We start from the raw sequence: 15,842 nt of genomic DNA on the forward strand, positions 1-15,842 counted from the left end.
AAGGTAAAACGGGACGTTGGCGTTCCGCTGAATTATGGATGCCTGACAGTTATATGCCGATTCGCCTGACAATGATAATTTTATGGTAATAAGCACGGCTAGTGTATGTACTATACCGGATGGATTCAAGAGCCCCCTTTGAAACGTTTATACCTGCCAGCTGGCGCGTATTAAACTTGGGAATCAGGCCAGACTCACTATATTTTCTGTCTCTCGGGGACCGGAAGTTTGACTGAAGTATGTAAAGCTTGAGAGCTTCGAGGTTGTGGCCTGCCAAGCGCATGAAAGTGCTGTGCCACTGCCTCGGTAATTTCTTCGCCGTGTTACCGCGATGCCCGTTTAATCTAATACTAACAGGCTTATCTCTTTCGCCAGTCTACTGTTTGTGGCAATATGAACATTCGATGATGTTTGAACTAGTGCAGGTAAAACTAGGTTTGATATGATGAACGTAATCAAACAAACATAAAACATCAACTCCCTAAAAATACAAAACATTCGCTACGCATCTGTAGTATGCGTCGCAGACTAATGCCTGTGCCGCGTACACGCACAAATTGCGGTAGGTCCAGTCTTGAATATCACGTACCAACGCCTTTAACCCTCTTAAAACTATACGTTAATTTCAATGCCGCAGTGAACACGGTTAAATAAAAAGCACGTGACTAGCTGATGAAACAATGATTTCTTATCACTGTTTCGTACCTCTCTTTTTCTTCTTTTGCCAGCGTTTATAGCATATCAATGTATTCCAGTGCTTGTAAGTGTGACGTCATTTTGAAGGTGTTAACACGTCTTACATCTTGGACGAGAACAAGCAGTTATGTGGGCAGTAGAATGAGGGTTTACTCTCGCATGCACTAACATGTATTTTTCTAAACCTTACAACGCATGCCAAAGTAAGCCCTCATTCTACCGCCTGCTTGTTCTCGTCCCACATGTAAGACTTGCACAGATCGTATGAAGTCTTGTTTTACCTGGTAAGCTCCACCTTATTTGCTGACAGCTTGCATGACGGGGTGCACATCAGCACTACGGGATAGGATTAGCCTGATGATTCTGCTATTTAACTAGTTATATGAACTTTGAAATGTACGACTAGCCCGATGATTCTGCTATTTAACTAGTTATATGAACTTTGAAATGTACGACTATCTAGCCGTCCGAGCAGTCTGTCCTACTGAACTGTTTATTGGGCGACTTTACGGCGCATGCTGTAATCATAGAATTGAAACCGAGGAGCCGTAAAACCTTGTCTACTTGGCAGACACTTTACTGCTAGAAGGCCGCTCGGGATTGGTGGCAATATCGTCTGTGCTACGCAACTCACGTATCAGTGAAAACGGGTCTTGTATTTGACAGTTACATAATGTGCGTCTAAAAGCTTCGCACGGCTTTCACTGGAACGCCGAAACGTTTTCTTACCCATTTTGAGACCTATATCTCGAAATGCACGCTAATGAAGTCACGGATGATTGTGATGCGAAACTTTAGCGCTGCAGGATTCTGGCGTCTGCGGCGAACGGCCATGGCTCGTTTAGCAGCAAGTGAATAATTTTCACCGGCCGGTGGGGTCGCTCACTGTTAAGAAAAAAAAGCGTGAACGCGGAAACGCGTGACTCGTGGGGAACGCGTTCGGAAGAGCGCAATAACGGAACGTCCGGTCGCCATCACGTGCGGGAGAGCCGCGTAACCCGATGGGAAACGTCCCTTGTGACGTCATACCGGCGCCTTGAAATCTGGATGGAAGGGAACGTTCTGCTTGGCGTTGCATGAGTACCGCCAGTGGTTCCCAGTGCCGGCATTCATCCTCCCCTGTGCCAATCGTTCGCCGGGTCACGCCAACGTGAACGGCGCGAAATACACGCACGAGCACTTATGAGCTGCGCGATAAAATAAAACTTTCGTGTCTTACGTGACAAAACTGTGATATGCTAATGAGGCGTGTCCTGGTTTTTAACACGAAAGTGTTTTATGCCGGGGTCCACCAAGACTTCAGTGACGTATTTCCGTCACGGAAATGACGTCGAAAAATATACATGATCAGATGACAAAGAAAAAAAGTTCCGTCAACGAGCATCGAACCCACGACCGCTCGGTCCGTAACAACAGATGCCGGGCACACTACGCACTGCGCCACGGTCACAAACTCCAGGGGCTTTACAAACGCGCCTTTTATATCTACCACTCTCCCGGCCGGCGGGGTGGTGTTGCCCTGTGGGAGCGGTAAAGTAAAGTAATTCGTCATTACTGTGGCCTCCGCGATTAGCACCTGCAACGCGTTACACGTCCCTCCCGTTCGGCCCGTTTTCAATAGAAGTTCAATTTTGTCAATGCCTTAACACACCGCGAGGTGGCGACCTTAGCCAAGCGTCGTAAAACCGTCGGCCTCGCTCATAGCTCTGCGACGCGCGCCTGCCTCACCTGGCTGTAACGCCGCGTTCCTCGGTCACGCGCTCGCCCCTAGAAAAATCGCGGCCGGGCTACCGGGGCGGCACGACGCGCTTTGCGTTTCCCTCTAGTCCGGCCGTGGTGTTCAATCACATTTTAACATGCCGCGGGATGGCGACCAAGTTCTGCGTCCAATATTCGACGCTCTTCTGGCTATCACACCTAGTTCTCTGATTACGCTTTCACCGTTAACTGCTACAGCTACCACAAGGGTTTCTTTAATCATTTAGCAGGGACGTTAGTCGTCGGGATGGAGATGTACCACCAATCATCAAAGAGGGCACATCCACGTTAAACGGTGCAAGCTGGCACACATCACTATAAATTGTGCAAACTCTCTTATATCAATGTGCAGTAAACATTCAGTTACTTCTGTAGGGGCACGCTTTACTTTCGTGTTATTCCGATTCCTATGACGGAGGGATCAACCATGTTTTTTTTACTCCGGGTTAATTCTGACCACACGGACTTTTTGAGTTGCGCCAGAAAGTACTGCAGCATTCTGACATTTCGCCTACATAAAAAAGCGGCCTCCATGGCCAGGAGTAGAACTCGCGACCTTATACTAAGTAGCACAACGACACTCACGGGGGTCTGAAAAGATGATTCTAGTTATCGCACTACTTCCAGCCAGAAGACTTCATTGTTCCTCGGGTTACAATGCTCAATTACATGTGGCGCCAAATAATTATGAAGTTAATTATGAAATGAGGTTTATTGGACGGGGCCATCTGTTCGCGGGACATTCACAGCCAGGGCGTTACAAAGAGAACCTGGCACAGACGGGAACCCAGTGAATGGGGTACGCTGCAGGGCACGACTTTCACGCACCACGTGACGAGCAATTTCTTGCACAGGCATCTACCCCGTCGTTGGCTGGAAGATCCGTGACGAGGTGACGTACCTTGCCGAAGGCGGCAGCTTCGACACTGGTACCGTCGTCGACTGGGCACAGGAAATGGGTGAGCAGTGAGTGCGGCCTTCTACAAGAGAAGGACAGTAGCCATGATCGTACACTAGGTTTCACCCGCCTCGGAACCTAGGTTTCACCCGCCTCGGAAACATTCAAATCGCTGCTAAGGATGGACAATCTTTTTTTTTTCTGCAAGAATACTATATAATGGCAAATAGTACACTAAAATGGCTGCCCACAATTTTTTAGAACAGAATCTGAGTTGGTCGAGCGCTATGACTAAGGCGTTTGGCATGGAATAACTAATATATGTTATTAGGAGCCATAATTTTTTATATGGCTTTGAGGGTCATAATACATATAAACAGAGATGTATTTCAACACTCATTGCATGAAAGCGGTATTTGATCTACAGTGTCTGCCGATCAGTTCACTGATTGTTGGCGTTAGCCTCGGGTCAGCGCTTTTCTTTTGCTGTACTGGAAAAGAGCAGGCCTCGATTCGAGCAGTGCTCATTTTCAGTGTATGTGGCGTCGCCCCACGGTGTGCAATAACGTGGCAGTCGCTTGCGGCCGCAGGAGCTTTGCCGTTTGTGAAGCGAGCAGTGACTTTGGCCTAATTTTAGTCCGCAGTGCTCTTTGAAAGTTCACAAACTGCAAACGGACACCAGTAGGTTTCCTTACAATGGAAATATGCTCGAACGGACACCAGGATCTCTCTAGACGTTCCGAAGCACCGCTTCGCGTGTACAATACTGTCTAAAGGTTTGGCTATGCTCAATCGACAATACCCGATGCAGTTGCTGTCATGACGCTTTAGCGTTGTGTGAATACGGTTGTGTTTCAGCGCTCTTCAATGAGCCTATAATAAATGGGAAGTGAGTTGTCAGAGTGCTATTGTTTGCATAGGTTGAAGTGCTTACAAGCAGGTCTTCGAAGAACGGCCCCCGCATGTCGCCCACAAAGGGAGCAGATAAGGACACCTCAATAGGTCTTCCGTATCAGTTACGAATGCCTTCTCGCTGCTCATGTTCTGAATGGAGTCCTGACGTAGTTATCTACGCCTGATATTGTTTGCAGATTCACGCAGACTTAGTTTTACAGCAGATCTGTTATGGTCGAGGTTTGCCGTGTGTCGTAGATAGAAAATTATCATCATCATGAACCGGCACGCGCTCCTTTCGTCCTCTTCTCTATCGCCTTCCTCTTCTTCCTCGCTTCCCACAACACGTGCGCCAATTTGTCCGGCGTGAGATGCAATAATTCTGATGGGCGAGAAAACGAGGACAGCGAGAAACAAAAGATAGAGAAAGAGAGAAATTCCTGGTGAAAGGAATTTCTTGGCGAGGCGAGATTCGAACCCGCGTCCCCACGATCCGAAGGCGAGCGTCGTAAACACTCGGCTATCCGGGCACGCTAGCGGAGCATTGCATAACCTTGTATAGTTTAGCATTGCGAGGGGCTTGGAAAGGGAAATGAGGGTGTGGATGTGAGGGTGAAGAGAGAAAGCAGGATGGGAAAAAGAGTGCAGAGAGAGAGAAAGAAAAAAGATATAGGCTAATTTTTTTTATACAAAACGAGAAATTTGTAGCTCAGTCGCGCAAGCTTCTTGTGACGGCCTACAACAACGTCGGAAAATGTGACGTCGAAGATTCCAGCCTAAATTAATCGGGAATGTTCGACGTGCCCGCGCAGCGCGCGCAAGGCAGTGGTTACGTGTAACGGGTCAGTACATGAAAATATAAAAAAAGAATGCTCGCGTGGCATTGCCCTCCTCTGAAAAAGCATCGTCCTAATGTTTAAAGCAGAAGATCGAAGAAAAACAAAATGCATACAAAAGGAAGAGACAATATTAAAGAAAGCAAAAACTAAAGTCCGCAGGTTTGCTAACGCTCATAAAACGGCTGAAGGCACACGCCGTGGACGACTTCAGGTCGTGCGCAGCGCCGCTGAGAGTTCGTAATGCTGTCCGGCACGACCATACAATAGGTGTCGAAGCACCTTGTATTGCGCGAAATATCGCCGAAGAAGTTTCTCACAGAGTCCACATCGGCGTAATGGCGTCCAGACCCAAACGCGATCGTCGGACTCGTTTGCTACGTGGTGTCGTCGAAGGTTGTACGGCGGCTGTCGCTCGTTTGCTGGAATTTCATGCGCAGACGGGCGAGTTGTCTCGCATCTTCGGCGCGCCATAGGTAGACGTCGTCGCCGAGGCTTCCTTCCTTGGTGACGCTGGGTAGCATTGCTTCGAGCATTGTTGCGGGGCTCCTCCCGTAAACCAAGTTACATACGGAAGGATGACGTCCCAATTCTTTTGTTTGACGTCGATGTACATTTCCAACATGTCGGCGAGGGTTTTACTCAGACGCCCGGTGAGGCCATTCATCTGCGGGTGGTATGCAGTTGTCCTTCGCTGACCTGCCTGGCTGTAGTTCATTGTCGCTTGCGTTAGGTCTGCCATAAAAGCCGTATCCCAGTCGGTGATAAGGACTTCTGGGGCACCGTGACGCAGTAGGGTGTTCTCGACGAATAACTTCGCTACCTCGGCAGCACTACGTTTAGGCAGGGCCCTAGTTTCGGCGTATAGCGGTTGAGGTAGCCCGTAGCTGCGGTCATTCACTTGTTACCACACGTTGATGTCGCAAATGACCGCAGCAAGTCCATTCCAATCTGCTAGAAGGATGAACGAGGAAGATCAATTGGCTGAAGAAGTTCCGCCGGCCTTGTCGGCGGTGTCTTGCGTCGCTGACAGTCCCGGCATGACCTCACGTAACGAGCGACATCGGCGGTAAGGCATAGCCAGTAGTATTTTTCTTGTATCCTCCCGAGCGTGCGGGAAAAACCGAGGAGGCCAGCCGGCGGGTCATCGTGCAGAGCCCGCAGAACTTCTGTCCGCAGTGCCAAAGGTACAACGACTAGATAGTTGGCTTGGTCTGGCGAGAAGTTCTTCTTTAGGACGACGTCGTCTTCGGAGAAAAATGACGCCAATACTGGCCTGAATACCTTAGGGACTACGGCGGTCTTGCCCTGCAAGTGCTCAACCACGCTTCTCAATTCTGGGTCGGCCCGCTTCTAGCTCTGCGAAGTCGTCTGCGCTCAGGGTTCCCAGGAAGGTGCCGTCATCTGATCACGTTGCGGCAGCGGGTCGCCGGGGGCGCGCGACAAGCAGTAGGCATCTCTGTGTTCTCGTCAAGACTTGTAAACCAAGGTGATGTGAAACTCTTGGAGTTAGAGATTCTAGCGTGCGAGGCGGCCGGAAGGGCCCTTTAGGTGTGCCAGGCAACGCAAGGCGTGATGGTTGCTTACCACTTTGAGATGTCTGCCGTACAGGTAAGGGCGAAACTTTGATGTGGCCCAAATGATGGCAAGACATTCCTTTTCAGTCGTTGAATAGGTGACTTCCGCTTTGGATTGCGAGCGGTTGGCATTGGCAGTGATCCTTTCTAGACTGTCCCTTCTCTGTACAAGCACGGCGCGGTGTTGAATACGGCACTGGATAGCCTTGTAATTAATGTTTTAATATATGTCGACGATTACCTCGTGCTAGTTGTATGTGCTTTCGTGGAACACAACCGGACTAAGGTTACTGAAATCTTTGATCAAAAAGGGCACGGATTGCGTTTCACGCAAGAGGTTCCGCAACGTAATCGATTGCGGTTTCCTGATTTTGAGTTATCTTTTCATGCGAGTCACTTATGTTGGTCTTATTTTCCCCGTTCAAAGAAACGGATTTTAGATTATTGGTCTTCCCATTCTAAAATCTGGTATTGCGGTTAACCTTCTCAATTGAGCTGTTATGAAGTCATCTTACCACAAAATGGCATGTGTTTTTTTTTTCGAAACAAATAACTATAGGTTGAAAGATGCCGGCTTTCCAAGTAATGTTCTGGTGTTCGTCGCACAAAAGGTTTCACAAATGAAACAAGAAAGAGGATGCTCTAGTGATGTTGCAGAAAAGCGACAGAGGTTTGCGGTCGTTCCGTATGTGCGTGGGTTTTCACATAGGGTAAAAAAATGCGAACGAAAAAAATCGACGTTGTTCTTTCCGCCAGCAAAATATTGCAGCAGATATGTTCAAAGATTGACATGAAACGCAAAATGGAGGTATAGGTCCCGCGAAAAAGGGTTGTGGTGTAAATAATGTCAATTGTTTTGCTGACTGTCGAACGAATGTGATTGCATTCCATTGTCTTGTAATAGGGTATACACCGGGCAGACTGGGCGCTGCCTGAATGTGCGCCTGCGGGAGCATTACAATGCGCTGCAAGTCTGCACCAGGTTTACACTTGTCCGCCCGTTGCGCAAAGTGTGGTTGCGTACCGGAATTTTCTTGCTCCTCTGTTCTGTACGCTAACCATGACACGAAAACTTGAGAGGTCGTGGTAGCCTTTTTTTATAAAAAACACGGCTAGTTGTGTGAGTTCAACCTCTATATCGCTTTTTGATTGTGAGATCTCGTTTCTGGACGTCACTTGACCTCGGTTCACTTTTCTCTCTTGTATTTCCCTCTCCCCTCGTGTTTTTTGTGGCATATATTTCCTCTGCGAATAAATCCGAGTTTCAGTCTGCGCTTTTTCTTGTCCCGTTCTTTCTGGGTCCCGTTTGCTTGCGCTCCCAAGTTTCCATAATGAATCTATACCAACTAGCCCGCCTATCAACTCTTCTGGATGCTTTACTTTGAGCACACTATACCGTGGATGTTTATCAGTGCCACATTCTATCTGCAGGCCTTATCAACAACGCCGACGAAAGCGCCGAGGTGGCCGAGTCTGTGGAAAGTGAGTATCACCGAGTGCAGTCACCGAGTTGAACTTGTTTCTCCCGATGCTTTTCATTGTCACGCCTTGCCATGTTATCCTTGGAAATCTCCTGAAATGTAGTGAAAAAGCTGTATCATGGCAAAGTTCCTTGAAGTGTCTGCTTTGTTCGATATGATACTGGTGATATTGATGTACCTACAAAGATAACATGTCGTATTGCAAGATTTCAATGCACAAAGATCGCGTGTCGTGCTGGCGAAAATCCCGTGGACGTGTTGCACCGCGGTGGGCATCCAGTAGATTTGAACGTGGAACAAGTGGCTTCACCGAAAGAAAGAAAGAAACAACAAACGCGACGGAGGGCGTCAGCTGCCTGTCGTAATTCCACCCTTTCCACTTCCCCCGCCTCCCCCCTTTACTGTGATTGACACCTATGTGAGACAATACATACCTTACTGAGAAAGCGGCAATAGTTTGCTTAGGTCGCCCGAAAAAGTACTGATAATCACTAGAATCACTTGCTTTGAGCATTTCAATTTTGCAATTTTGCATTTGCACATATACCCGCGCATGTACAAAAGCACACACGAACATACATTAAGTATGCTCGAACCCCTCCCCCACCCCCCAAAAAAAGAAAAAAGAATTCTGGCGTCGCCCCTGATACTAAAATTTGCATAGGAGGACGTGAGTGTATGACGCCCACAATTCACAGGTGATGACATGAATAATGTGACTTCCCTATCGCGTATGTCATGAAATCCTTTCCAGCAGTCACGGGAAGCACACACGCGCAGCCCTTGCTGTGCGCCACAGGTGATTCCCCGTCTGTGTCAACCCAGACTTCGGAAATTTTAACCCGATAGTGCGAACGAGCCCGTGTCACAGCAAATGCGGTGCCGCGGTCGGCGATTTTGTCGATGGATTAAATATCCCGATGGAAGCAAAAAGTAAAAAATTTGCAGTGGCTTAGCTCGGCTATGCCAGGATATACGTAGCGTTAGCAAAGGTTCAGCTGAATATTCTTAGCTTTCCATATTGTCTAGGATTATTAGCCTTCTCTTCATTCTACGTACGCTGAACCGCTAATTGCCAGGCAACTACTTCGGGATCCGATGAGATAAGCTTCTCGGCTCTTCTGCGCCGTCGAGCAGCATTTGCGCTCTTCTTCTCCACGGCATTACCCACCTGCAAACGCCAGTCAGAGGCGCTATCAAGCGGCCCCAGCGCAACGTCAGGCGGCGACTGCACAGCGAAGGCGAATAGCTGCGCGCGCGCCGGCGCCACTGTGTCTATGGCTACGACGTCACTCCTCTCGAATGCGGCGCAGACCAGCAGCGGCGAGCCGCACGCGGCGGTGGCGGAGTCTGCGCGTGCGCCGGCGCCAGCGTGTCTGCCGCGCCTACGACGCCACTCCTCCCGAACGCGCAGACCAGCAGCGCCGAGCCGCGCGCGGCGGTGTCGGAGAGCGCGTGAGATGCCAGCTCCGGTGACCCAGCTATCATAACCCAGCTGTGTGACATCACTGATCCTCGCGCTTGCGCAGCACGGCTCATGACCATCCACGCCAAATCGGCTCCGGCTAGGCAAGTGTAGCTAACGCTACAAAACCAGGGTGCGAGCCGGGGTCGAACCCAGGTACTCTGTATGGCAGAGAAGTGTTCTACTACAGAGCCCCACCAGTGCTTCAAGCTGTTTCGGAAAAAGGCCCTATACAAGCGTGATGCCAGGACAATGCCAAGTGAGATGGCAGTGTTAGCTATCCACTTTTATATTAAATGTAACAAACGTTACATATCTATGACTGTTCAAGCTATAGTCAAGCCTAGCGCGAATACACCACGTGCGCTACGTATGATATGCTCATCATTGCCCCGTGGCGTGCCGATGAATATATATATATATATATATATATATATATATATATATATATATATATGTATTTTTTTTCACCAAGTACGGTTATGTCACGTCTCTCGCATCGCCACTATTCGAAACACAATCCAAGTCCAAGTGCCTGTGGAACCTTTGAAATATACGTACAGGAAAGATTATATATAGAGAAATTTCCAACATTAAGATAAAGACATTGGAATCCCGTAGGTTGTATCACGTTTACCACTGCGGTGATATGCCACGTGGTCGTAATTCCGGTCTGGTAATTCTGTTTCCTGATCGCTTTATTTGCAGGTTCAGCGGGTGTCTTCTTCGTTCCTGCATTCAGTGGGCTCCAGGTTAGCGCTTGTTAGAATACTGCTTTTGAGTTCAGCGATTCTTTTCCAGTATGTGCCGCTTGTTTCTTATCCCTAGCATGACAAAATTATATGAAACTTTCGTGGCTGATTTATGTTGGATATTCTACGAGGCTCCATGAAAAAATAAGAAAAAGATCTAAAAGAACAAACTTTACGAGATATGACTTGGTGCTAAACGTGCGCACACAATGTGTGGGCGAAAGAAATAGAAACATAAGACAGCTGCGCCTAGTGTCGTGTTGGTGTTTCTTTCATCCATAACTATTGTATGTGTTTTAGTGGCAGTGTGCACGAACTAAGGTCACGGAGAACAGAGCTTGGATTGATGTCCTTGCGCATTACTTGTGTGTCCTGTCTCGTGTATTGCAAATAATTGCTTCCGTAAATAAGTCCAACTCGTTTCCTTATCACGAGACATAAATAGTCTTAACTGTTGTAATTGCCTACAAGCGGTCCCAGGGCTGTAACCTACGTTTTGTGCTTTCTGTTTCTTGGCCTTTTGTGTATATGTAGTGAATCAGTTACAGGTCAGCGCTGTCCCCGTGGACTTCTCTATTGCATGGGAAGTTATGATGCTGAAACTCCTGATGCATTTTCTGTTCAACGCAACTTCAAGATGGCTGCGTGAAAAGCGCGACGTTGGGAGAGACGGAAGCGTAGATTTTCAGACACTGCTTCTCACTGCTTGCGTTTTACATCACTGCTAACAACACCGTGAATAGAATTATTTTTATTGTCATTAATATACTATTGCATATACCAATTAGTTTTTTTCTTCAGAATAATATATTATGTGGCGCAGTTTCACAATATACAATAAATTTGCCTGCTTTTTATGCAAGATGATTGGTTTTTTGAGGTGAACCGAAAAACTCAACAAGTCGTGAGTGACATTTCATGAGCTTGCGTTGAGCTTCCCGTGTAACTCTTCGCGTTAAAATTTCCTTGAGAGTTATCCGTATCACGATGCTGACGAAACGCGCTACTCAAGCAGGTAAGTTCGCTTGCGTGCGCAATAGCTAGCTGCAGACGACACGCTTGCGCAGTATAATAATTTTAAAGTGTCCTTTCTTCCTTCAGGGTTTCAGGCTTCACGATACTTAACTTCGTCGAGGACTTTCTATCAATGGTAAAATAACGTCGTTCATTGTACGAAGCGCTTGTACTCCTGGAGTAGTCGCAGAGATAGGCTGTCACTGCTAAGCGAGGCGATAAGTATACGTCTAGGCGAGAGAAATGACAAGACGAGTGATTGCTGTTCCTTTATACGTTTAAAGGTGAAACTTTGTTTTTCGTTTTCGCTTTAGTATGACTTCTGAAAAATACAAAAACAATACACGATAGGATGGAAATTGAGCGGTCGTCTCTTCTTTTAATGCTATATTTAGATGTGCGCCAACTGAGTCAGGAAAAATGTTTTCTATTTTCTTATAAGTAATTACCAATTTGCTTAGTTTAATTGCCATATTCTCCTTTCTGATGCCTTCTCTGCTTTGCGGCTGTCCAGTGTAGCCTAGCGTTATTCTTCTCGCCGGTGCGATAGCAAAGCTGAGTCACTCGTGCGCGGTCGTCGCTTTGCAGGCGCCGGTGAACGACGCGTACGCAGCCGCGGGTTTCCTCGGACTGTCGCCGTCCACGCGACCCGCACACATGGTGCGTGCCATGCTCGAGTCGCTGGCCTTCCGCACCTACCAACTGCATGAACTACTCAAGGGAACCTCTGGGCTACCCGCCATCGGCAGTGTCAGGTGAGCATTTACTCGCTGACGAGGCTGCCTTGATGAAGTGCACGTTGGCGATGTTTACGAAGCCGTGCTCCCCAACCAGCTGTTTCTTTCCGGACGTTTCAGTCGACGTTACTTGTACATTGATACGTTGCGTTGTGTTTCTAGGGCTGGGCCTCACGACAGATGAGTGTTACGGTTCCCAGATACACCCATAGATGGCGTAACGGCCTCGGTCGCGGACGAAGCGGTAGCCGTACGGTGACACGGGGAAGAGCGGCTGCAGCGTGAATAGCACCTAAAGTCGTCCCGCAATGTAGGGTAGAAATGCGGTATTATGCTACGTAGGCTGCAGCAAGGGGCGCAGGGGTAATACGGACGACCAAGGTATATTTTCCGTACTGGCCTGTATGGGAAGCAGCTTTAGAGGGTATGTCCGAAAAATAATGTCAGTGAGTCGATTAAAAAAGATGTATTCATCAGATCAGTACAACGCAATTAAAGGTTTCAAAATAGGCTCCTCCTACGACGATACATCCCTTCCAGTGAGATTTCGAGGCATCGAAGGCGTCACGGTAGGCCTCTTCCGGAAAGTCCTTCAAAGCCTTGGCACAAGCCTCTTTGACCTTGTCAAGTGTCCCGAAATGATGTCCTTTCATGGGGGTTTTCAAGCGCGGAAACAAAAGGAAGTCTGGAGGAGCCATGTTAGGACTGAAGGGCAGCTGGGGAACCCTCGGCACCTTTCAATCGACAAGTAAGCGGGTGCGAGACGAAGGCGGGGTGGACTGGCGCGTTGTCATGCGTGATTATAGTCGACGGCCGTCCAGCGCGGGCTTCATCGCTGACCTCCTGACGACCTCCTTAAAAGGCCTTATGCCGCCGGTACACTTAACGTTATGACTCACAATTATCACCAAAGTTCTTTATCGTAGGAAAAGCTTGCACTTTGTACTTGTCGAGTTTCACACAAAACTTCATGCAAATATTTTGTTCCAGCGAGCGCTGCATTGTGGCCTGCACGGGAAATCAAACCAATTTGACGGAAAAGTGTCTCCTAACTCTCCAGATGGTAGCATACGACAGTGCGATCGCATGTGCGTAAGCTAGCTCCCCCCTCCACCAAACCAATATTAAGCAGTTCTAGCTTGTTGTGAAGTATAGGCGCTTTAAAATTTATACATTGACATCACTTTTCTAACTAACTCTGTACAGATAACTACCGAAGTGTAATGTGACAGACAACATGCATAATGTGATAAGCAACAAAAGCTCTACTGTTAGCAGTACTGATGGCCGAGACTCCCTTGCGAATTCCGTAGGCACGGAGCAAGAATTCTTGAAGAGGCGAAACTGCGCTCGCTCGGGCGTCCTAATAAAGTCACGGAATCGGGCACAGCGCCCACACGCCCTTTGTCGTGAGAGTCCGCTAGCGGAGAAGGAAAAATGCGCGCGCCCCTCTCACCGAGCTCTCCGACGAAGCTCGTCGGTTCAAGTCCATTCGTCGCCGATTCGCCGTTCGCGCTTCACGCCCGAATGGATGTGTGCGAAGGGGTGTGCGAATATTAAATTTTTCGAATACGAATCGAATACGAATATCCACCTTCGAATATCAAATCGAATATCGAATATCAATGGAAAAATGCCTCCACAGTAACAATATTTTATTTGGCATGTAGCTATTTGAAAAAAACAAAAACATTAACTGCCTGACTGGCAACACAACATACACTGCTATCTCCAGAACACAATGTCCAGGCTAGCACAATGCACATCACAACACAAGCAAATATCACGGCACAATGAAAGTAATGACTACATGTTATCATGAAGAAATATCAGTTGCTCCACATGATCAGGCAGCAGGCGCTTCCTTGTAACAGAGACAACACCCCCCATCCCCCTCCCCTGCCACTGAAAAGGCACGCTCGCTTGGAACAGAAGTGGCTGGTATAGGGAGTTACATGGGGCAAAGCTTTGTCAGACTGGGATATCTGAAGGTGCCTACAGTCCGCCACCAGTCACATGGGTCGCTGTCTTTCTTCAGAAGTGGTCCCGCATATAGTGAACGAGTGGTAGTGCTTCACGTTACGGCCGCATAATATTGAAAATGTACGGTTACATGATCGCCAACAGCGCTGCACGTCGCAGGTGCACCAGCAATAAATCATACGTATTGGGGCGCTCGTCGCAGGCAGATATCGTGCCTCCGTGTACTTACGATATTTATCGCTCCTCTCGGCAACGTTTTAAATGCGAAGCATTTCTTAGCGAACTTCTGCGACTTTGAGCGTATCTATCTATCTATCTATCTATCTATCTATCTATCTATCTATCTATCTATCTATCTATCTATCTATCTATCTATCTATCTATATATCTATCTATCTATCTATCTATCTATCTATCTATCTATCTATCTATCTATCTATCTATCTATCTATCTATCTATCTATCTATCTATCTATCTATCTATCTATCTATCTATCTATCTATCTATCTATCTATCTATCTATCTATCTGTCTGTCTGTCTGTCTGTCTGTCTGTCTGTCTGTCTGTCTGTCTGTCTGTCTGTCTGTCTGTCTGTCTGTCTGTCTGTCTGTCTGTCTGTCTGTCTGTCTGTCTGTCTGTCTGTCTGTCTGTCTGTCTATCTATCTATCTATCTATCTATCTATCTATCTATCTATCTATCTATCTATCTATCTATCTATCTATCTATCTATCTATCTATCTACAGTAAAACCTCGGTGATACGATCACGGCTCGTACGAATTTCGGGGTGATACGAATTTTTCTGTGGTCCCGGCCAAGGCCCATTAGCCTGCAATGTATTGGAGTACGGTTGTTGCGAACCGATTTGCACCCCGCGACGTTTGATACGAACGTACGCTAGCGCACAGGTACGAACAGGTGCGGCCCGCTACGTCGCGGAAGACGCGGCAGTCACGCGCGGGCATGCGCGCTGCGCGACCATCAACGGTGCGTCGTTGCCTCCGAGATAGTGCGCGAATATTGGAGGCCTTTAGGCGCCTTCGCGTTTAGGTTACAGATGACGTTAACGTCGCGCTTTTTTTTTTCGACGCGTTGACGCGTGCTCCTGTGCTCGAGGCAGCAGCGTCTTTGTACTGTGTTAACACGTGCCTGCCACGTCGGTGCAAGCCATGTCCCCGCAATCAGACGTTATATGAAACAAGACTGAAACTTGGGCTGCGGGTCTGCCCTGCAGTCCCATTAAAGGTGGACGAAGACTCCAAGACACGCAGCGGACGGCCTTGGCGAAGGAGCTTGGCCTCCATCTGTCATGTGCAAAGCGCTTAAGTCACTTTCGCCGCAGTACTTTGGCGTCATGCAGAAAAGCAAATGTAAGCTTAGGAAGGGGCTACTAGCGGTCACGGGGCACAACACATCTGGTCCATTAATTACACACGCGCGCATGCACTTTATATACGAGTACAAGTATGATCGTTGGCGTTAAAAAACTTTACTGGCAATCATTCAGAGCTGTTCATGACGTCGCGGCGGCCCTGAGAAACACAGAATCAAAACATATGCCAACTTTCTTTTGTCGCATACTAATTTTCCATGTTTTCTGGTGATACGAATTTCGGATGATACGAATATTTTCGGTAACCCCGCGAGATTCGTATCACCGAGGTTTCAATCTATCTATCTATCTATCTATCTATCTATCTATCTATCTATCTATCTATCTATCTATCTATCTATCTATCTATCTATCTAT

General features: G+C 47.7%; 1 protein-coding gene across 1 annotated transcript in view; it reads left to right on the forward strand.

Annotated features, from left to right (window-relative positions):
* LOC119386509 (putative glycerol kinase 5) overlaps window positions 1-15,842 on the forward strand; it is a 177,157-nt gene that overhangs the window by 127,219 nt on the left and 34,096 nt on the right. Inside the window, exons 12-15 of the mRNA XM_037653776.2 lie at window positions 3,309-3,413; window positions 8,091-8,141; window positions 10,314-10,357; window positions 11,960-12,126. Coding sequence (XP_037509704.1) covers window positions 3,309-3,413; window positions 8,091-8,141; window positions 10,314-10,357; window positions 11,960-12,126 — 367 coding nt within the window. The remainder of the gene's footprint in view (window positions 1-3,308; window positions 3,414-8,090; window positions 8,142-10,313; window positions 10,358-11,959; window positions 12,127-15,842) is intronic.

This window comes from Rhipicephalus sanguineus, chromosome 3 (assembly GCF_013339695.2).
Source record: "Rhipicephalus sanguineus isolate Rsan-2018 chromosome 3, BIME_Rsan_1.4, whole genome shotgun sequence".
Classification (NCBI taxonomy): domain Eukaryota; kingdom Metazoa; phylum Arthropoda; class Arachnida; order Ixodida; family Ixodidae; genus Rhipicephalus; species Rhipicephalus sanguineus.